The 24,547-nt window shown below is 44.0% G+C and overlaps 1 protein-coding gene across 2 annotated transcripts in view; it reads right to left on the reverse strand.

The window, feature by feature from the left end:
- Positions 1-9,691: 9,691 nt before the first annotated feature.
- Positions 9,692-24,547, reverse strand: part of LOC144937049 (protein jagged-1-like) — a 119,333-nt gene continuing 104,477 nt past the window's right edge. The window contains exons 19-26 of one of the 2 annotated variants that reach the window (XM_078864284.1): positions 21,301-21,328; positions 20,507-20,592; positions 18,818-18,931; positions 17,689-17,804; positions 16,365-16,613; positions 15,441-15,572; positions 13,477-13,624; positions 9,692-11,452 (exon numbers count right to left, since the gene is read on the reverse strand). In XM_078864284.1, the coding sequence (XP_078720410.1) occupies positions 11,034-11,452; positions 13,477-13,624; positions 15,441-15,572; positions 16,365-16,613; positions 17,689-17,804; positions 18,818-18,931; positions 20,507-20,592; positions 21,301-21,328 (1,292 nt within the window). In that variant the 3' untranslated portion in view covers positions 9,692-11,033. Of the gene's footprint in view, positions 11,456-13,476; positions 13,625-15,440; positions 15,573-16,364; positions 16,614-17,688; positions 17,805-18,817; positions 18,932-20,506; positions 20,593-21,300; positions 21,329-24,547 lie in introns of both variants that reach the window. The other variant, XM_078864283.1, reaches the window with a different exon arrangement.

The following is a 24,547-nucleotide window of genomic DNA, read 5'->3' on the forward strand; positions in this document are numbered from 1 at the left end:
CCCCGTCGACACGTGGGTGGTGTGTGTGGGGGATGCGCTTCAACCGCGGTGGCCGAATGCCCCTCGCCGCGGCCATACCATCTTAAGGCAGGTCGCAGCGCCGCGGTGCAACGTAGCGTCGGGGGAGGCCGTCCAATTCCCTGATCGCCGGAAACCGTGAGAGTTAATCCCGATAAGGGTTTCTCGGATAAAAACCGGTCGATCAGGTTACCTTCCCTTCCAGCTCTATGGGGGGGGGGGGGGGAAATGCGTGCGGGTGTGTTCATGTGAGGTGAGGTGAGGGGGACGAGGGGTTGGCTCCGTTGCTTGGTGGTGGCGAGGTCGGGGATGGGGCGCCTGCCGAACGGCTTCGTGGCGGCGGCATCACATATTCATCCGCCTAGCGTGCTATTATCACGCATTGAATTACCAGGAATTGCCTTCTGTCACTTTCACTGCAGTGCGGCATCTGTGCCATATTGGAGCATCAAAACACATGCTAACCGGCCTCGGCAGTGTGGCCTGAGTTCAACTATTGTTATCGTTTTTAATCAGGGATGTCTCGGATTTAAGGTCCCTTCTGTGCCTGACACAGGTGGGAATGGCTGTGGTTTCTTCCCTCTCAACTCCGATTGGCTACATACGGTGCGAAAGTAAAAAATACATACATATGGCAATTGACCTCATGTGGTTGTGTTATTTGTGGACGAGAACTGCACTTCGTTTTATTTTTTGAGGCGAAACAAGCATACACTTTTTTCGCGTTCTGCATTGTCAAAACCAACTGCATTTGCAAAGGGTTCTTGCTGTGGTGAAAGGTTAGTTGCGCCTAACGTGGAATCCAGATGTCGCCAGTTCGATCTTCCGGCACGCCGATTTAAACCATGGGGCACGTTTCTTCAATACCCTCCCAACTCTGTCCACCCAGCAGTATAAATGGGTACCACCACAGTTAGTCAGCTGGCAGATCGCATGTGGTGGCATGAAGTGTCGGTACTCCCACCTTTTACTTGACATCTGGCCAAGGGTAAAGGAGTAGACCAAAATGCCCTCTTGTAGAGAGGGACTCTCCAGCTATTGGAGGCCCTTCTGCCAGCAGTGACGTGAGCAAGAAGTTGCAGGGCTGCACCTTTGTCTTGTACGATTGGGAACACTCAGGAGGAATGAAGGATGGATAACAAAAACCAGACTGCCCTCAGTCTGCTGTATTCCATCCTGTCACTGCATTTGGACTTAACGGTTTTTATTACACATTGCTGACACAGTAGTAATATTTTCACATCAAATTTGGCTAAATGAATGTATCACACTGCACCGAGTAAGAGACATATTGCACGGATCAACATTGCTGACTGAAGCAGACCCAGTCAGTGATAAACTAGACTTTAATGGCCCAAGTGTGTGATTTAACCAGAGACCTCCACATAGGCATCCAGTATCCACGAGGCCTGCAAGTTATAAAACAATGTCAATGGGGGCACACATGGAACACGTGTATTAAACCTAACCATCGAGCCCATTCGACTTACAAATCATAGCAGAGCATGGAGGCACCTGCATCACACGGGACTTCCGAAACAGTTAAATGCAATCAATTGGGGAGCTCGATGCAATAAAATATTTCCGTGTAGGTTCTTCGCAGTAGCGCTGCACGACTCTCCCGCGTGTTTTTTTCTGGTTATGGCACGTGTTGTTCAGCACGATGTCCGACGTTTCGTGTCACGACCCAGGAGTTTCTTTAGGATCTGAATTCAACAGAGTAGGCTTACTATGGGTAGATTGATTAATTAACTACTCCATGAATTGTTGTCGATTGGTTTAAGAATTTAGAACGTTTTTGCCTTCTCTGATTTTATCCCGATTTGTGCTATCAGAGTCATCCTATGGGACGAATAACTCATTTAGAACTGCCACAGAGCAGTGCATTAATCCGTGTTAGAGAATGGCCCACGGAAGGCGACATCACGGAACTACGTCTGAAAACCCAAGTGACCCCTTATCCAAACTAAGAGGCATCAGTTTCCGACCCAGCTCTACCCCAAAGTGAGTAATGTCCATTGCATCGCAAACTGATGTTTATTCTAATAACTGGAATTCAGCCAAACAACCCGATGTAACGTTTATTTGGTGCATTCGTGATTTGATCGGAGACCATCAACTCGCCACACTGGTCCGGATTCAAATCCAGAAACTCGGTGGTGCCGAGCTCAGCAGTTTGACTTGTGAGCCACGTGGCCACCTTCTAAATTTGTTTTCTGAATGGCAGCACCTCGCAGTGGCTGCTGGGGGCAACATAAACGCATTACTTGCAAAATATACCGATACAAAACAAATACAATTGTTTTAAACATGTGTAGTGGGCTCAAACGGAGACTCAGACGTACTGTTTGGAGGGAACACATATATGAATACCAACACCTAACACAAAGGAGTAACTGCCTCTTTACCAGATAATCACCTATGGTGGTGGTCCACCAGGCTAACTACACTGGGAGTAGCTACGACGGACGGGACCCCAGCGTGGTTCCAGTCCCGTGTTGATTTTGTCTTCGGACGTAGGCGTAGACGTAGATTCTTGAGGATCACAACAGCAGCCGGTCCCACTGGGAGACCGGCTTTAATCATCTGTGGCGGGGCTCGCTCCGCCCCTAGCCACGACCCCATTCTCGAACTCTCGGGCAGGATCTCCCCTTGACACGTGGTCCCCCCAGTTTTGGGGGTCCCCGGGTAGACGCCTCCGGTCACGCGTCCTCCGGGGTCAATCAGAGTGCCATGGCCCCGTGGAACCCCGTTCCCCGAAGCCGGCACCCCCCGCACCCTCTCCTGTGGGGCTGGCACTGCACCCAGCCCAGGGTGCCACTGGTTGCTGGCAGTCCGTGCCCCTCGGGCTCGGCTAGGGTCGGTACTGCATCCGCCTTCGGTGGTGTCCGTGATGTCAATAGATCGCGCGCCGTGCCCCTCATGGGCTGGCTTCACATCGTGACATGCAACGATGTCACTACACATGCAATTTGATGCATGCGCAATGAGCTAGGGATGTCATGTTAATTGACCTATGGTTCCACGCTTACTGTGTGTGCTGTGCAATACCCAGGACTGTAAAGTGCCACCCTGTTGCACATCGCACAGACTTATGTTCTGACTTGAGAGCGCTGCGATGCCTGCTGCGTAGACGAGTGGGTGGGCCGAGTGTTCACAGACGCAGTTGTTAATTTAGCACTGAACCGAGGCTGCCCTTCTACTGTGGCTCGTCTGGATTGGCCAGTGTAACATGCTCCGACTTGCTTCGAAACAAGTTCCACATTCTGTGCACATTGTACCACAGCCCTCGGTGACACAGTTTAAACCAACCAGCACCACCCTCTTTCAGTGGGTAAGGTCCCATCGAGCGTTCACAAGAGCGTTGGAGTTTAAATGTATAATTTGGACAAATATATGGCAGCATGTTGTATATGTAATAACATATTAGCATATTATATGTAAGTAAATAAGCTTCCCCAATTCAAGACATGTATTATATTCATTAACCTTTGACCAAACGCACCGAATCCCATCATATATGATAGACGCTAAGCAGGTTTCAGCCTGGATACTATTTCTATGGGTGACTACCATGCACAAACAGGTTGTCATGGAGTGTGGGGCTACGTTCTGTAGCAAATCCATTATTGTACTGTACTGCTATGCTGCCAGATCTATGTTGCTTCCCGTTTTCATCAACCCTCGCTGACCAGTTTGGTGAAGTATGGTCAAATAACCCACATAACCTACACACCGTGGGGAGGCCTACATCCGGCAGTGGATTGTCAATAGAGCTGTATTATTACTGTACATTAATTTAGGTGGTATTAAAATAGGCATATTCATTTGAAGCATATTTTACTCTGGTAAATTTAATCGGTATTAATTTACACTCACATGACGCAATACACACATTTATCGAGATGATTCTGTCCCTTTTGGCAGCTGAAACAGCAATGCGTCAGTATTTAAATGGTCATGTGTCATTGCGTTTGCCTTGTGTCTGCAGCATCATCACCCCATATTTTCTCCCCAAATCATACAGTTTGTACCCGACTAACTTTACATCAACACGCCTCATTCGTGACATAGGTAAACTGACAAAACAACCACCGAAAAGGATCACAAAGCATGAACTCTATGGCCTTTGGTTGCACAACGTGACGTGCCCACGGAAGTTAATCTCTGCGGAACGCTGTTAGGCTGTATTGGAATAAGGATTAGCGGCATGAGGCACTACCACGAGAGTACAAGGCACGTTCATCCAAAATACGTTAATCGTATATTATTGCTTAATAGCAGCCGGACTGGATGCATCACTGGAAAAAGTAGAATTTTTTTGCTTGGACATTTGTGTCAAGTTAGCATACCTTGAGGGCATTCTCCTGGGCGAAATATCAAAGTCGTGGATTTTTTTTCTCTCTGGATCCTCCGGTGTTTCCCTCCACATTTCGAATCAACATCTCGTGTTTAGATTAGTTAACTTATTAAGCTTCTATGCATTTCCACATGATAAGCCACTTCGTTGAGCTATCATTTGTGGTCAGAACGGTTTTGTCTTCAGCTGTCAGACAACAAGTCCTGCCGGGAGATGTGGGACTCTGGGAGAGGTGGGACTCGTGTGCCACCGTGACCCCTGACTGCAGCTATCACGCAGCTCAGCAAAATAAGTGGCCAAGGTACGCAACTTAATTCTTTAATGTAGCCGGCGGTGGACTATCTGTTTGCTTAAACACGTTAATATCATTAATCCTTGATCGTTTCTGCGTGGATTAAATATCGGCCGTTCTATAGGATTCGGGGGGGGGGGGTGCGTCAGGCATACGTACGCAGGTGGGGGTGGGGGTGTAAAAAGTCCGCGTGCGTACAGGGAGGGGGGGAGGGGTCAAGTTTTGACAGATTTTTGCGTACCTACTCAATGGATGGCCCCTACCATTGTTGGCTTGTTGACAGCATCAGCAGCTTAATGATACTTTTCAACGAGATACCGTGGTAGGTTCCTAATCAGCTTGTTGGGGTTTGACGTTGTTTTAGAGGATTTTACATATTTTTGATTTTACATGTTTTATGTTTCATATGTTAACATTTCTTGTAATGACTTGAAAAGGACGATCCTGGACCGATTGAGCCTGCTGCTGCCACCATTGTATCGCCTCTGTAATTGGCTATATGCATGCATGTTTAACTTTTTTTTTCGCACCGTACGTAGCAGAGGTGGGACAAAGTCATTGTTATGCAAGTCCAAGTCGAGTCGCAAGTCATCAAATTCATGACTCGAGTCTGACTCGAGTCCAAGTCACATGACTCGAGTCCACATCTCATAGGTGGGACAAAGTCATTGTTATGCAAGTCCAAGTCGAGTCGCAAGTCATCAAATTCATGACTCGAGTCTGACTCGAGTCCAAGTCACATGACTCGAGTCCACACCTCTGGTACGTAGCCAACCGTGCTAATCGGTTGTGCGGGGAAGGACAACAAACCAAACATAACAAGCAGCTCTAAATAAATGAGTTTTCAATCTAGACCAAAAAGTGCAAAACTCACAACATCGGTAGGAAAAGTACTGGTTTTAGCGATTTTTTGGGGGTAATTTTGGTGACAATATAAACTTGAAAGTTGAAACTGTACATCCCACAAACAAATGTGCGCAACAGCTTTGCATGTCATTATACCAATTGCGTTCCTGTATATACGCTGCTTCTCGCAACATTGTAGCGAATAACGAAAACAAATGTGGTGCAATAGTGAGAGCGCTGTGCGACGACTAACATCAGTGGCGAGTGATATCTGACCATATCTGACCACTTCCTTGAATGTCTTTCCAATTCTTGTGACAATTCGGCCACAGGGGTCGGCAAGCAACATCACAAGAAGGGCCATTTTTTTCGAAATTCGGTACAAAACTCAATATTTCAAGAGCCGCATTGCAATGTGAATACATACCGTAAGTAATCTTGATTTGAAATACCCTAAGTACATTACGCCACGAAGCAGTCCTCAAAGAGCTGCATGCAGCTCCGAAGTCGGAGGTTGCAGACCGCTTCTGCTCGGCTGGAATCTCCAATGTGGCAACGCCCACCACCCTCTCCCGTTAACCCGATCCCTCCCATGTCTTCCAGTCGACATTCTTGAATGACCTCGCGATAAACTACAATTCATAATTTACATATCTTGGTCAAGCAAATGCTGGATGATGCCGAAACTGCAATGTCATTGAAAACAAAGGCCCATCCATTGCAATGTGTAAATCTTTCCTCTGAGTATTGTAAAACACCCGCGGCTATTTTCATGAACCTCTTATGCATTTCATACAATTCTTGATATTACATGGAAAGGGGGAAGTAGTGGGGCAGTGGTTAGCACACTGCACTATGACCCACGTGACCTCGCAGAGGCGAGATGTTAACTTCCTTGCCTGGTATGCAGGAGGTCGTGGGCTTGATTCCAACCCTGACGTCTGTACATTTGGAGCTTACATGTGTTCGTTTGGATTTTTATCCAGGTCCTCAGGTTTTTCCTTCCACATTTAGAAACATACGTTTAGACTATTTGGCTGTGATAAATTTCCACGTGATAAGCCACTTTGTTGAGCTATCATTTGTGGCCAGGTCACGTCCAAAGAAGAACTAATGTGGCTCAGTGACCGACATGGCTTTTTTTACTTGGTAAAATAACACGTTTTAGTTTAGTACACATCATTGAGAGTCCTTAATCCAACAGTGGACCTACACATGTCTGTAAATTATACGTATTATTCTTCCGACACACAGAAAACTCAATCGACAATTGTCAACAAAATCTCAAAGCAAAACAAGAGAATTCTCAGTTCGTTGGATACAAAATACTTTAATGATGCTCAATGTTGGAATCATTCCTAAGTGACGTAAGATGCGATATACCATACAAAAATAACACATCAGTCTCAATATACACGCGGAGGGTGTGGGGGGGGAAATCTCTGCATGTCAACAACACAAGTGATCGAGAATAATCTATGCTCCATCTACCTTATCTAGCAGAGGTCCGTGGACTGACAACAGCTTTATGAGAATACGTTTTTCTGCGGAATTCATGAGATGAACCAGACGGTACCACTAATGTAGTTCAACCCTCGTGTTTTCACTAAAAAAAAAATTGGCTACGTTTTATACATCAGTGCTTTTCCTCCGGATGCAAACAATGCTATGAGCACGTCACAACGCCAAATTATCAATAACCTCAATTATTATTTTGTGCTGTGTATTATAAGAATTCTGCATCAAACCAGGACCCATTTCTAACAGAAACGGTCATTGTCTTATAAAAATGTGCAGTTCAGGCTATTCAGCATTGGTCGAAGCAATTCTGACTGCTGAGGAGACAGTGACACGTCATAACTGGTCCAGGGTTTGCTTGTATTAATACAATACTAATTTAATTATGTAATCCCAAATCAGCCATGTGGCTGATGGGATGTACAAATATATACGTCAGGGGACAGATATGAGGAGCAAAATCTGCTTCATCATTTTGTTATTTATAGTTTCCACGATGAAACTCAATCATTATTGGAAGCTAAACAAATATGTCAGGTAGCCACTCCTATGTTACATGGAGAAGCTCAACAGAATTTCACATCTCCTGCACCCATTTAAACATGACATTTTGCAACATTCCAGATCCATAAATATCGATCCGATTTCCAAACTTTTAAATATCACTTTACAGGTGTAGCCTATGGGGAGATACATCATCGTTGTTAGTGGTTAATCGCAATGATCATTGGCATTGCTGCACCAGTTCCATTAAAATAAAACCAAACGTGGAACTCACATTGGCCGTTTCTCTGTGGGCTAATTGAACGGTTTGCCGTGCTCATTTTGCATAGAGATCATTGGGCACTGTGTTTTCCCGAATGCTGTTGGGACCCTGCTTCAAACGATACAGCCACTTTTAAACAATGCATCACAAGTCCTGCTCTTCTCCTTAATTTTCAATCCATTGAATTCCATGCAGGAAAAAAAGAAATATGGACAAAACACACCACTATCTGCTCAACATCATGCACGTGGGATCTCATAAGTAGATGAAAGCATGTAGTGATTACGTCTAAAAAGGCGATTAACAAACATATTTGGTACACATGTCTACATGTCACGTTCATTGGAAAACGATATGAAGCAGAATAATGTTAGGTGGGTGTTTCTGCGAGTTGACGTCTGCATCCAATTCAGGCATTCAGTGGAGAATGGTGAGCATTCCTTCGTGGTGATAGCAGGTGACAGAAATTGAAAGAATGTGGACATTTTGCAGCCTTTTATTTATGGAAGAACCCAGCCTGGCTATTTCTTGAATGGGGCACCATCACGATATCACACAAAGTGATATCGGTATAGGCAGGTATGGAGATTCAATGAGTTGGGTTTGTCTGTCGAATGAATCTGTGTGGAGCTTTAAATGCTTTTCACTCGTATGCGTGGGTTTCCTCTGGTTATAGTCTGATGTCCTCCTAAATGCGAAACAATAATTAATGGAACTGGTCAAACTACCCAATGGAAGACCCTCCTGAAGGTGAGTCTTGGGACTCAGTGAGGCCTACCTGGTATTATAATTATTATTACATCTCTGCAACAGGACTTGCTTTTGAATACAAGATGCAAGAGCAATACACATTACCAGACCTAGAATCAATATATATGAGGCGCAAGAATGAATCGAAGCCGATGTCTCTGTTAACTGATGATTTTGGCCAATGTTTATAGCCTCTTATTTTATTGAACAGAAACCCTATGGATAGTAATAATAATAGTAAATAACATTTTACAAAAAGGGTTAATTAATCCCAGCCGATGTATCAACAATGACATAATGTCGCCATTTTCCACACGCATTTTCGATTCAATAATAATAATACGGTAATATAAAAAACACTAAACACCTTTAAAATTAATATTTTTTTAAATGCCAGAATAATTTAAAATTCACCATCCTTTGTCGATTAATTTAATTATAGTAGCATTACATAGCATGAAGTTACTGTATACAATGCAAAGGAAGTTAAGTGCAGTGGTTTGCTAAGAAGCAGAGCGGTCTAAAGTGTGGATGGCGGGCTAATACAGCATTTACCATCTACTGGTTTGTTAAGTGTATTTGACATAGCTTGTTAAAATCATGAATCGGAACACCAACACCAAGACAGTTTGCTCAAAAGCTGCAAATTCTAAACGCTATAACTTGTGGACACAATGCACACTCTTTGTTGTTGTTGCATCAATTACACAAACCGAATTCATGAAATGAGAGAATTTGATATCACCTTACTCTCAAGATATAAAACAATACATTCTGCCCTAATCCTGCCCAATAACTCTTGACAAACTCTGATTAATTCCAAGATAAAAAATACGACGACTTTCAGATGCCACTCAATTCTTATACTGTAGTAGTCAGCTGAAGAGTCGGTGTGGATGTTTTCCCCCAAATTCCATCGAGTCTCGTAAGTGATAATTACTTTGCAAGCGAAAAGCGAGAAGATGTGCTAGGTCATGCGAGGCACAGGGCATGAAGGCACAGAGAAGACAGCATGAAGACCCTTGTTTTCAGACTACAGTTATTAATAACATTCCGTGCTCTACATTAAACACAAGTAGGGCCACTTAAAAGCCCCCCAACCCTTGTCTCCACCCCCCCCCCCCCAAAAATATTATTCCAATAATACACAACAATATAGTAAAGATTTCCCAATACATCCAATTATGTGACATATAAATAAATAAAAGGAATGCAGGTTTCAAGATTAACATTTAGTTATCAATATACAGCGATCTAAAATATACATCGAGTATTTACATTGAGCCATCGTTATTTTGATTATAATACAACAACACCAACGCCTGCCTGCGCTTTGCGCACACCTTTTCCAGGTAGGGTTTTCCAGTCTATCGTCAATCAACGCATACAACCCACAACAGACACAGCAAAAAGGTCACCTAAAAGGCACTTCCTGACTACCCAGTCGGAGCTTTGAGGCTTCCTACAAAATTGAACTTCGATGTCAATGTCCCATGAGGAAAAATGCTGAGCAGAAAAAAATGATGATAAAGGGGCCTCAATCGGCAAACGGACTGTGACTCACTCTAAGCTGATGCCGCAAGTCGAGTCATATCATTCATAACCCATCTGCATATGCGTACATTGAGAGAGAGAGATATATAGACATGTTTGTGTAATTTTATTTATTATATATTTATTTTAAAAAAGCACAAAAAATAAGTTACCAAGGTTAACAGTTCAAACATCCTCTAACGTAACAATATAATAACAACCAGTGCAGTGTGAGACGGATAGTCTCTGTATTATATCTTAGTTCAGTAGCCTAGCTATGGTGTATATATTCAGCTTTGCTAGATTGAAAAAATACATCCTGCCCATCATGTAAACATGGAGTAAGCATCCTTCTTGTCTCCTGCGAGACTTCAGTGTTTTCTGGGCATTCTGTCCTCTTTTTGTTGTTTTTCACTTTAACATTTTGTATATTTTTTGTGATTTTTTTTCTCTCTTCAATATTTTTTTTTATCTCCCATTTGATTGCATAGCAAGCAGCACGCGCGCGTGGTGTGTGTGTGTACTTCTTTCAAAAAAGGCATTCTCAGAAGCTGCCAAGGAGCACGAAAATGGTAACATCGACTGCGCAACATCAAGCACAACCTTTCTTCTTTACATTTGTTTCATTTCTCTTCCACGGTCTAAATCCACTCCACTACGCTCACGACAGTTGTTCACTTGCTGGAGTTTTTCTGTAGACGTTGCAGGACACATGCTCGATGGGGCACGTGCATGGTACAACAACGACGTTGACGTTGACGTTGACAATGAATAACCTGCAAAGTTCACGTAAAAAGTGAATAAAGAGCAGAAGCGACAAGCCTTGACTGTCCATAATTCCGTTAAAAAAAAAGGCACAGCACGCATTTCTGTCCAGTTATCAATGTCCGTATAACTGCTGCTGCTGCTGCTCACGACACCAAAGTCTGTTTCGCCAGTGCAGTATAGGACTATACTTCCACCTGTGTCGTCCATGTGTACGCAGGTCTGTTCACATTCAACTTGGACCTCAGCGGTTGCTCCTCGGGCGTGGCCAGCGATCCGGCGCCGTAGCCCAGCGTCGCTTTATTGCTGCTAAATCCCAGCTTGTCGATTTCCTCCAGCTCGATGTTGTGTGTCCGCATTTTTCCCACACGGCACAAATTTTGCTCGAGCTGCTTGTTGTTCTGACTGCCACCGCCGCCGCCACTGATTGGGTTGTGGATTATGACCTTGTTGAGCGGCTCCATGACCTTGTCCTTGTCGTCCAGCTTGTCGAGGTGAGGTGACCGGCGGTTTCGTCTCCTCCGCATGCAGCACACGCAGAGGAGCAGCGTGGCCAGCAGCAGCAGGAAGCCCAGCGCGCCGCTCACGATGAACACCATATTGTCTGCTGGCAGAGGGGCGGGCGGGAGAGCCGTGGTTTGTCTGGTGAGCGCATTTGCGATGTTTGTCATGGTCTAGCTGCTGACTAGCTGTGGAACTTGAGTCAAGTCTGTGGATTTTATCTGGTTATTCTCTTAGTCGACTTAATCAGTCAGACATTTGAGTAAAACACTCTTATTTATTAAATGTCAGTGCAAGTGGCACCAAATTGCCCCAAATATAATCAGGTCAGCCAATTGTAATTGTTATTACAGCCAATATACATTTATAGCCAATGGCAAATTTTGGTCTTTCTCAAGAGCACTGCTGTCTCTAACGACATGATGAACGATCTTAGTTGACATCTTATTCAAACCAGTCGATTTTCATCTCCTCATAGTCGGTCACGATTTGGCGTTTGGTACGCAGCAGTCAGAGTTACGGTCACGCTGGATGACTTTCGTCCACTGACATTCATTGTTGACTATAACGTATAAAAATCTCTCCGTTGACGAATATTTTTATCGCTAGTTTCATCAACAGTAATAGCGCAGTGTAAATGCCTGACGGCGTATTAATATCGAGGTGAACATTACACAGCGAGTTGAGAAACACGGCACGCCCGCTCTGATGAGTAAAACTGCAATCTTTGTTTACAAGAGGAATACAACTATTATTGCTGCCGGCTTACAACAGAACAGGCATTTCATCATCATCATCGTGGTCATTGTTGTCACGTACACTTACTAGTAAATTTCACAATGTGTTATCACTCATGTGCTATTGACATGAAACGTGACGCAAGCCTAGCAACCGCATTACAACGCATCACGACTCAGATCCAAACATTTTGTTAGTCAAATATAGACGGTGATGACTAACGTGGGTAATTAATATCAGACCTTTATATATCATCCAGCGATGGTTCAATGAGTCATGAGACTTTTTTCCAGGAGGGTCTTGTGTTGAAATCTGTGGCCAATTTATGTTTTACTATTATTTTGCACGAGTGCATAAAAACGGTCCAGACTGTGCCCACGTGGTCAAAGACACATCATGCTATTGCAATGCAGCTTGAAAATCATTAAGTGGCTTTTAGTGACATCAGAAAAAGTAACCTGTAACAAGTGGAGAGTTGTAATTTATATATTTAAAGACGCTACTGCACCCTGCCACTGTGCAGGGCATGATGGAGTGTCCCAAATTCTGGTCCATCTTTTTATGCTGAATAATCATCTCCTTCACATTAAGTCATTACATGGTGCAAAAGAAGTTCAACATACATACACGGTGCACGCACCCGACGGTTAGTAAACACAAAAGCGAAGGAAGAAACGAGGGAGAGTGCCGATTCAAATGTAGAGCCTTCCCTCCACCACGCGGGACAAACATGCAGACACACAAACAAGATCTGTATCTTAATTTGAATTAGCGCGCTCTGCCCTATTGGGACACATTCAGCAATCACCAGGTGGGTAAAATGTGTGTAAGAACGTCATGTTGTATTCGAATGGAAGATAGTTGCCCAATAAGGAAAGGTGGACATGGGCAGGTCGTGAGTGAGGGATTTAATTTTTGGGATTCAGATGCATATATACAGTGATTGCATAGGGACTACACATAACAAGATTTGGTCCAAAATACTAAAACACAGAAATATTTCCTTGAGGCATCCAGTTGCCTCGGATTCAGCAGTGTTTATTTTGAGTGACGCTTGTATACTTGGAGTTTACGTGTCTCTCCCTCGGTGGTGGTGTGAACTTTTCTCCAGGTCCTCCAGTATTTTCCCTCCACATTTAGAAACATGCGTTTCGAGTATTTGGCTGATATAAATTTCCACGTGACAAGCCACTTCGTTGCGCTATCATTTGTGGCCAGGTCGCTTCTGAAAAAGAGCTATATAGCTCAGTGAGCTTTACCTGGTAAAATACAAAAACTAGTTTAGTTATTACACCTCCTGGGGGGTTTAGCAGAGTCCTCGTGAGTCCAGTGCCCAGTTCGTGAGGATAAGGGGAAGACGGGCAAACTGAAGAGAGGGGATTGACGAACCTGCAGTGGAATGCGTGAAGTCCGCATTGGTGACAGCTGCCAAGTGGCGGCTGCTTCCGGATCTGCGCTGCTTGATGGCGTCTGCAATCCGCGCCGCCACCTCTTGCACCAGCTGCGCTCCCCGTGGCCCCGACTGTCGGTCGGATGACTAGAAAAAAAACAATGATCGCACACAGAAGATGTTTGAAAATGTTTTATCTATATCACCTACAGCTGTGTAGGTTTTTTTAACGGTTATTTTGTAAAGCTCTCCGATGGGTTTCATGAGTTGCACTACGTCTTGTTCGGAAGAGAGATTATTTGGTTCAGTTCTGTAAGAAACGCCCCAGAACGTGAAGAAAATCTATTTGGAGAGTTGTGTAACATTACACTTGTAACGACTCACGTACAGATGGCCTAATTGAAATGTTAAATTTTTATGCGGACAGAAAAATTCGTGTTTCGTTATTTTATTATCCCCCCCCCCATCATGCTTCACCACAACGTGCAATACATTTTTATGACATTGTTGCTTGTTGTGATGAACAAGATCCCATGGCTAGCATGGAGTTCTCTTGCAAATAACATCTGGCAACACGACAGCTTTTGTTTAACGAGCCGGAGTCATAATATAGAAAGCACTGCAATATTTTTCTTGTGAAAATGCCACTGTCAAACATAAGTTTGGAAGGCCTATTGGGCTACGGACTAAAATAGTTCCCCTTTCATGTGAATGGAAGGCTGATCAATTGTTTTACGTAACACAAACGGTTCATTGATATAAAACAAAACTTAGAGCAGTTTTATTTTGGTTTTTAATTTGGACTCAAAATATTGGCAGCGCTCAACCCCAGTGGTGGTCCTGAGCGAGTGGTGTAAATTCTAAATTCCGATGGCAGGGGCCAGTCTATCCATAGAAACACCGCTGTTGGCTTGGCATCATCAAGTGGTGCAGACCCAGAAGGTGAAGCTCATTTGGAAATGCCTTAAAAATTTATAGTTTTAGAGACTTGGCAATAACAATTTAAGACATTAAGAGATTATTTTAAATATTTCAGGGTTTTATGGAATGAAAAGTACGTGCATGGTCAGGAGACATTAAGCAATTACCTTCATGAAAGTAAATTAGCTAATTGTTTCCAAGGGCTGCCAAATGTTTTTTCATAATTCTACTATTAATTGTTAATATAAACATTCCATCGGAATATAAAGCACATCTATCTCAATCTTGATTTGAAGCTTTCGTGACTGCAGGAATCCATACTCTTTGGTTCTTTCGGTAAAGTCACGTAGGTAGAAAAATAAAATAAAAGAAAAAACTAATATTTCACTTTTTGTTTTATTTTATATCATATTTTTTATTTCATTAAATTTTCCTACCTACGTGACTCTATATCATTGTTAGCCGTGGTCAATTCACTGCTGGATCAAGGCCTTGGCAAGCTACTTCTCCAATGACCAACGATGGAACAATCCGCCTATAAACCTGCACATGAGCTGAGTTCATCGCTCCATCTCCTCATCGCACATCCTCTCTGGTGTGTTCCATTCCTTGGCTGCAGTTCCATCAATATAGACTAAAAAAGCTATCTTTATTTTAACAGGTATTGTAAACCTTCAGCCATGGTCCCTTCTAGAAATGTGTCCTGCTCAAGCCCAATTGCTCCTTTATTAATATATTGTAATTTTCTCCATTCGCTTACTCTTACAATGAAAACAAATTAATTTGCTTTTGTAAATATAATGTATATATAGAAAATAAGTGTTATGGATCTTCAAATGTCAAGGGTAGATAATACAGAGTTTACTAAATACTTAATATAGCCAACCTTATTAACCGTTATACAATTGTGCAATAGTCTATCCTTCCTGCATAGTATACACTTAGGTAAATCAAGCTTTATTTGGGGGAGGCTGTCTGCCAGCGGTGGATGGGGTCATGGCCGGTATTGTTATTGCGGTTCTACAACGTGGATTTTACTTACGATGGCAACTCTGATCTTGTCCGGCTCCTTGTCGATCATCTCACACAAGATGTAGATGGGGAAGCTGCTGGACAGGTTGTGGATGGCTTCCAAGTAGCGCAGTTCTCTGCAAAGGTGTTCCACCGTGGTGCTCTGGAAGCAGACAATGGAAAAGATTTGTGCTACTTCCTCTTTATATCCAAGTCCCATTTTATGCATAGGATCGGCTTGCGTGCATGCTCTCTCCTCTGCCTCTTCTCTCGAAAGGCTATGGCGTTTCCATAGCTCTTCTAATTTTTCCCACCTCGCAGCCCAATTGGTGCAGAGTTCCTAAAAATCCACGCGGGGGCGGTGACGCGGCCCAGCGGTCGCACGCTCGCCGCTTGTTGTAGAGGTTCATGGTTGAATAGCTCTATTGATTGAATAGCTCTATTGATTTTTGAATTCTCTTCATAAGGCAACCACTACTGTCTACCCAAAGGTGGTACTCGATTGATCAAGCCTGGAGTTATGATAGACTGAGTCCACCCTCTTCCGAGGTTTGAACTTATGGCCTTCTGCTGCATGGAAATTGGGCACTTTTCCAGGGCTGCCAAACCAGCTTTACGTGACAGCGCAGCATACAGCATAACATACGCATATATATTTATAAACACAGAGCATAGGGAACACACAAAGCACGACTAATATGGTGTAGGTTCTCGTGGTTGTGTTGGACAGCTCTCTGATGTTTTTGAGTTGTGCTGCAAATTGTTTGGCGTGATGCCTGACATTTCCCTCCACGTGGTAAAAGCCAAAAACACATCAGAGCAGCAACAAACAGCATGGAGAGGAAAAAAGGCAAATGTTTAGGCTGGTCAGCTACAAGAGCCATATTTGCTTTCAATGGCCAAGATTATGCAATAGGAAAAATAAAAGCCTGCAATTATCCGACGGAATACTCACAGGGGCCAAGAGGCTCCTGTCGAAGGTGAGTCTCAAGTGAGCGCAGCCCCCGCTTGCTCCATCCTCTTGCAGCTGGCACAGGGAGGCTGGAGGGGAAGTCTGGGGCAGGCACTCCCCTTGGCGGAAGCAGGATCCCGCGAGGCAGGACTCGTGACGCATCGCGTGGCACGACAGCCCAGCGGGGCACCCGTCTGTCTCCGCGGACGCCGCGGCAGGGCTCAGCAGGCAGAGCTTGTTGCCGCACCACACCTGCGGGTGCCCGTGCAGGGAGCGTCAATGCCATTGTTACCCAATGGACGGACATCATCGGCGCATTGGTGCGGGCGCCACGAAGCTCCCATCTTCGATCAAAGTGGAACCACGAGGCTGGCTTGTGAGCCTGTTCTGTCAATTGTTCCAAGTGTGAATGTGAAGTTTCCAGGGTTCCCAACCGACGAGGTCAGAGGTCGGCAACCAAAATAACAGAAGGAGGCATTTTTTTCAAATTTGGTAAATAAATACTCAATAGTTAAAGAGCCACAATGCTCGTAAATACGAGACGGTGGGTCCTTGATAATAAACGTCGCAAAGTAGCCCTTAAAGAGCCGTATATGACTCCGGAGTGGCCGGTTGCCGACCACTGCGCTAGACATATGCCAGTGTATACGAAATGAAATAAGTGATTACATGCACAATTATTAACATTGGCTATCGTCACCATGACAATAACCGACAGTCACTTTGATAAATAAATGCGCGTTTTTGTAAGGATGAAAAATGTATATACGCTGCCGGAAGCTGGAAGGGACGATGCCCAGGTGATCCACACTTAGTCTATGAGCCCCGACCAGATATTTCACTTATCTCTCCGCCTGATGAAGACCGCTTGTGTTGCGATCGAAACGTCGTGGTTTTTTTATTTTACTATTTATATTTTTTATTGTGGTTTTTTGCTTCTATTATTTTAAATGTATTATTATTATTAAAAATTATTTTCTACGTGACTTTACTGAAAGAACCAATAATATTTGTCGGTACCACTTTAGTGTTTCCCATTTTTCTGTGTGGCCACTGACAGTGAATAATGCGATGACCATTTGAAATGAGTGGAGTTATCAAATAAATATGGATGATTATAACTTTATTTATGTTGAACTTCTTTCGCGACGTACATAGCCAACCGTGCTAATTGGAGCTACATGGAAGGACAACAGAAATTCGTTTTCAATCTAGATTGACTTTAGGTGGTACCAGTTTCTCCTCTGGCCCATCAACTAACCAGAGACACTGCAATACAGAGCTGACGAGAGCGCTCTCAGAGAAGAAGGCCTGGACTAACACGCACCTTTGTGCAATCGATGTCCCCATTGGAGCAGTGGCACACGTTGCATTCCTCCTTCCAGCTGGACCCATGGGAGTGATTCCTGCCGCTGGCCACACATGGCTGCGTTGGCTGTACGACTGTAATAGCAACACACGCAGGGCGACAGCGATTAACACACTTAATAATAACAATAATAGTTTTGTTATTTTGGTATTCGAGCCATTCTTATCGTGCAAGGCTACCACAAAGGTGCTGTTTTCATGGACATAATGTGCAGCAGTGTCGCAGTAGGCATGAGATCTTGTTATGTGCAATCGCAACTGCGTAATTTGCGGTGGAATTTTTCAAATTTTCCAAATTTGGATGAGGGCGGTAGGCAATGGCCTACTCTGTGTATGACGTCACCGGGATCTTTAACCATCCACTTCGAATCAGACGAAGCGCGCGTGTTCTGCCGTGAGGACACACCGTAGTCATAACCAGGGTGACTCTGCTGGACTACAACCGCGAATCGCTGCAACAAGCGGAAAACGTGCTGCCGCTGGGCCATGTCACCAACAAAATAGAATGTCTCTTCTTCGCAGACCTACACGCCGAGGCCACTTTTTTTCACGGCGGTCCTCGCGAGCCCACCACAGTCAGTCTTTTTGTGATTACCAACATATTTGTATGCTGATTAAACAACTGCACACCGCATGCACCTGATGATTGGTGTAATTACTGAAATCTCCACAATGGGGGTCATGAGTGGGGTCACCACCCTGTTCTGGTTTTTCCAGGACGTCCTCATTGTTTGAGGCAGCTATCCTGGTAAATAACGCACCACCTAAGACGATGCATTTAAATAAAGTTCTCTCATCTCCCAGCATTGTGACATACTCGTGTTCCCATGTCCTGGGTTATGTTGTACCACAGTAGGTGGCAATCCTACTCATGAGGACAGCCAGGAGTTTCGAAGTTTTGTTAATGAGAAAAAATATACATTTAAAGTCACTCGTGGCAATGCGCTCTCTTGTAACGCCACCACGGCGGATGTATCAAACGGCAAGCAAGTTGCACTGTCGTTGATGTTGTTTCCTGAAAATCGGGGAGGCTTTCCTGGCTAGCAAACGTAGACTATGGTTGTAAATTCAAGCGAGGTCCTCCTCACCATCATGGCAGTGTCGTCCCGCACGGCCGGGGGGACACATGCACCGGTAGCCGTTAATCTCATCGATGCACGTGGCGTCCTTTGCACACGGCATGGACTGGCACTCGTTGATGTCTGTGGAAAACAACGGCACGGGCGTATGCATTAGGAAATCGTCGTCGTCATCGTCGTCATCGTGAGCCATGATCTATCCATGGCTGGCTGAAGGCCTCCTCAAAGCATCGCAATTTCCCACGGTCTCAATCCATCAAGCTCTTGCACGAAGGATGCCTTCTCAGGTGTGTTCCTTCCCTTTGATAGTAATACATCATGAGTCTCGATCACCGCTATCATCCACAGCTAGCGCCGTGTCTGTTGAAGCATCTGTACACCGCGGTGCAATGGATGTCATCCGTTCAAAAATGTATTGAGACGATTAAAATCTTGTACACTACCGCAGCAGACACGGGAGTCGTGCAGGTGTTATACTTACATGTACAGTTCTTGTTTTATTTAACGTCCAACACCAAAAAGACTCGCGAGCCAGTTGCAAGAAACCTGATTTACCAGTCTGCCACTGGAGTACCTGGAAACTGGTTGCATCAGGCTCTGCGTACCGACTGCAATACGCTACTCAGCCATCACCTCCTGCCAGTGGTCACAATACTGGCAGTTTAAATAACCATCAGCAGAAGCATTGGCTGGGGATAGGGGGGATCGACGTCTTGGACAAAAGGCTACCTGGGTTCTTGGTAAAGTTATTGGAATTTAAACCATTCTGAAGAGGAAAAAGAACCCAACGTAAATATTTTTGATGAAAACCACGTTAAGAATTGAATATGTACAGTGGTAAAAAAAAGTGAAAAAAACCCTGCAGCTTGCAGTATTTTGACGTTTAAACGATGCAATAATTCATCTCATTCTTTGCTCAGGTTTACATCTTCAGGATTAATTATTGACGCGACATCTCTCGTCTTGAACACTTCCAGGGCGCAACACAATCGTGGGCACCCGCTCCCTCGCTCGCCACGAGTGCCGACAGCGTGACTGACCGTGTTGATCAATGCACTGTAGCCAATGTCGTATTCATGATCGGGCAAAATTGCATGCGTATTTATAACCAGAGCACAGCCCAAAGTAACGCACTTGAGGAGGCAATCGTTGTGCATGTGATGCGTACGTGCCGCCGATCCTTTTTTGCCAGGCGGCAGTGTTGATCAACACATTGCCAGGTATCGTGTTCACACGATCAAGCACAATTGCCATCCATTTTGACTTTCATCACATCACAAACAGAATAATAAAATATAACCATCGATAGCCTTTTTATCAATCCACTGCTGGATGAAGGCCTTCCCACGACATTGCTACCAATTCACGGTCTAGCGATGCCACATTCCGTCTCGATCCTGAAGATGAGCTGATGTTACCGCTCCGTCTCCGTGATGGCCACGCTTTCAGATGGCTTCCTCCCTTGGCTGCCTTTCCGTCAGAAATGATCTATCCACTGCTGGATTAAGGCGTCCAAAAGCTTGTAGCCGTCTCTAACGGATGGATGGCCTCTCGACCACTGGCCAGTTTCAAAGGTTTCTTGCCTATCGGTCACCATCCCCACGATCAGTGGGCCCTGCCCAACCAGGCCCTTAAATAAACTCAAGAGGAAGTGTGCCGTATTGACAGGGGAGTTTGCGTTAAAGAAGTGCAACTCACTTATTCTGCAGTCAGGCCCAGCGAATCCAGCTGCACACTCACAGCGGTACCAGTTCATCCCATCGACGCACGTTCCGCCATTGTAGCTGATAAAAACAACAACAACAACAAGCACACAAGTTGTTGTGTTAACATATACAAGTATGACACACTAAAATAAATAACACAAGATGCCCTAAAGTATACATGCGGTCCGTACGAACAAAACAAACAAAGATCCATCCCCCTTTAAGCCTGACGAGACTATGGGGGCAAGTGTTGTTAGCAAGCACCTCTTAAGGCTGGCATGGTGCACACGGGGGTGCGGCGTGGCCAGGACCACACTCTGCTCGCTCTGTCTCCTCATTACTGACGTTGACACATCTCTACATTACCAGGTATACAGTTTTGGTTGAAATGACCTCGGGGAGGATCAGGCCAGGTTCAGACGTTATGGTGTATTCGGCCAGGAATTAAACTCTACTTCAGTTGCCCCTCGTCAAAGAACCCTTTGTCTGAGTAGATTTTAAATTGCTCTCAAAAACGGTTGTTAATTTACACATAGAGTACGCTGTTATGTTCCAGAATGCAGTCGTACTTTTAAATATACATAAAAAAACAAAGTATTGTATTAGTTTTAAACAGATAATTCTTTTTTAGAATTTATAAATTGTGAAAGCAATCCCACCACACTTCCCTCTTATATGTCACAAACAATAAACAGCGGAGCGTCGTTTAGGCTGTCATTTACTTTTTTTTTAAAACGTTTAACCCCGGATTGCACGACAAATTGATGCGCTAAATAAATCACGTACCAGGGGTGAGAACTGCAATCGTTGATATCTGAAAATAAAACAAACAAAAGGAAACACATGATTAGGTTTCAAGCAGGTACATTTAAATTTTTTGGTTCTTTCGGGAAAGTCACGTAGATATAATAATAAAAAAATGAAGTGAATGAGAAAAATAAAATAAAAATAATAAGAAACAAAAACACAAATGTAGACTGTAGCCTGGTTCTTAATCGGAGTGAGTGTACTGGCCATCTATAATGTAGACTGTAGCCTGGTATTAAGCTGGGTAAGTGTACTGGCAGTCTATAATGTAGACTGTAGCCTGGTTCTTAACCTAAGTGAGCGTACTGGCAGTCTATAATGGAGACTTATTATTGTTTTTTCAGTAATAAAAATAAAATAAAAAACAAAAACCACGACGTTTCGATCGCAATACAAGCGGTCGGCATGAGGAAAAGGGGGGTAAGCCTCTAAAGGCAAACTGTTTATAAAGGTTTAGAAATGGGCGTAGCCCAAGTGTGTCAGCAGCATGGGCGGGGCAGCTAATGTTAATGTAGGTAAAAAACAAGCAACTACACCAAAGGGCCGCCAGGCAACCATTGCACCTCGCTCCACACACCCACACTGCTGATAGTGGAGGTTGACAAGAAAACACAAATAAAGTCATGACTCAAAGTGGTTGATGACATCTTTCCAATGATTGCTGAGTTCATAACCATCCTCTCGGTTGAAATTGTGTCTGTGTCTGTATATATGGATGGCTTCATGAACAAATCTTTGTTGATAGCCAGTAGGCTTGCAAAGCCTTTGAAAAATAAATTTCGTGTGAGCCAGCCGCATTAAAATAATGATCAGCCACGGCTGAAGTATTGGTTCTACCATGTTTCAAATCTGCCTTATGCTCACGAACACAGTCCGAGACATGTTGTTTAGTTTCCCCAATGTCACTGGTACTGCAGATACAGCTTAGTTTGTAGACGCCGGGATATTGCATGTCAGGAATCTTGTCCATCACAAATGGGATCAGATCACAAATTTAATGTACTGTGTTAAATCGGACCTGGATCTTGTGTTTGTTCATGATTTTGGAAATCTTTCCGGTTACCCCTGCTATGTATGGCAAGGTGTTGGTTTTGATTGGATCCTCAGATGGCTCCTTCCTCACGGTTGGGGTGATGGCTTTGCGGATTGCGTAGTCAGAATATCCATTTGCCTTGGGAGCTTAATGTACATGTTTGAGTTCACTGGTTAGGTATTCATGGTCGATTAATGTATTCACATTTACCACAGCCGAAAAATCATCGTGAAAAGAGTTATACAACAATATTGTTTTTCTTCCACTCTCTCTCTCGCTCTTTCTCGCACATCGTATTGCAACGAAAGGCTTGTCCTATATTGAGTGATAATTGACCAGTTTCTGCTGCCTAATGTGCTCAGGAATACCAGCACACGTCACGACTCATTGCTCCTGAAAGAACGTCCTTGTAGGCCGCACGTACAATTCCACATACCACCGCCGCTGTCGTTTCACAAACAACGCTGCCCTGGCAGTGACCTGCTTGCAACATGCATGCAGCAGCTCTTAGAGCTCTGCGCGATTCTTTTTTTGCGTGACAACTATATATATATTGTGTATATATGACATTGATCCTTCCTACTGAGAGAAGGTAAGGAAGAAGTGCTCTTGGAATGTTGATAACGAAAAGTAATGTACCACTGTGGGCTACAGAGGAAAGTTTTCAATTGGTGCGCATTAGTGCCGGCTATCACATATGGTTCAGAAACACCATGAAAAATATAGTACAACATTTTTAAGTGTGCAATAAATCAACGAGAGATGCACGCTTCGAATTACATTGAGCAACAGAAAGAGGAACACGTGAATTAGAGAGCATATGTAGGTGAATGACATAGCCCAACTTATAAAGAAAAGTGAGCGTGCTTTGGCAAGACATGTCGCTTAGAAGGGATGACGGCAGATGGTCAAGAATAATATCGGAGTGGCAGCCAAGGAATGCAATACATCCCTAGATCCACCGAGGCCATGGGGGGATAATATCAGTTCATGCCCAGGTGCTGAATGGCTGCTACAGCGCAGAGCCGCAAGAGGTGGCTGCGGCAGATTGGGGAGGCCTTCATCCAGCAGTGGATTGATCATGTCTGAAGGTGACAATGATGACTGCCATTGACAGTGCAACTATTAATCATTTATCACAGGTTCAATGTAACATTTACATCATCGCTATTGCAATGGACCAAGTTTACATTGTTATGGTCACATGGGTATTTGGTAATAAGTACCATTGAGTACCATAGTTATTTGGTGATGTGTAGCATTAAGCAGGAATTGTTAAAACATTTAATACACTGGTCTCTAACATAGCGACTGGCTTTGGGCTTGCCAAAGATAAACGTGTCAAATTATTGCTTGAACATTTAAACATTAATAGGTTTCTATATGACGGATTTATATTTATTTTCCCTTGTAAATTTTTTAAGGTGGAAGATTTTAATTATTTTTCAGTAATTATCTACATATATTTAAAGTGTATTTCACACACAGGTTTACTCAATGTATCTTACAGGCCTACTGAGATTACTGTTGTTCACTGCAATTGTTTAAAAAAGTTGCGCTGAGTAAACGCAAAGGGAAAAAGACGTGAGTCAATGCAGTAGAATGTTTTTCTTCTGACTCGTGTTTTGCTGATTAATTATCTGAGCAGCCTGCAGTCCACTTTATCAGCAGGCCACCTTCCCTTTCCCAGTCATGTGGAGAAATATTGCTCAGGTCAAGCCAGAAATATCAACAGCTTTGTCCCTTCCTTATTTTATTTTCTTCATTCTTTTCACTCACTCCTTCCTGTTGAGTTCGCAAAATACACAACGGTGGCAGACTTGACTTCGCACTGCACTGACCTTCTCCCGTATTCCGACGTTAGCCAGACTAAACAGTTCCTCTCGGTTGTAAAAACAGCTCTCTCCTCTGTCCATATCACACTCAAAAACACGGAACCCTCAGGGCAATCTATCTCGGTGGACACGTGGATGCATAGCCCTGGGCGGTTTTGCTTTTAAAAGGCCCGTGGCAATGTCCGTCATACGGGGAAGGAAAGGATCACTTCTCCGAAGCAACCGGTGCTACCTCACCCCAGATTCAGACAATATCTTGCCTAAATAATATAATATCTTGCCTGCCGTTGTTTGATTACGTGTACGGTCACCGATCCGGTTGCACGTGATGTAACGTCGATGTGAGCGACGCTACGGC

This window comes from Lampetra fluviatilis, chromosome 18 (assembly GCF_964198595.1).
Source record: "Lampetra fluviatilis chromosome 18, kcLamFluv1.1, whole genome shotgun sequence".
NCBI classification, from domain to species: domain Eukaryota; kingdom Metazoa; phylum Chordata; class Hyperoartia; order Petromyzontiformes; family Petromyzontidae; genus Lampetra; species Lampetra fluviatilis.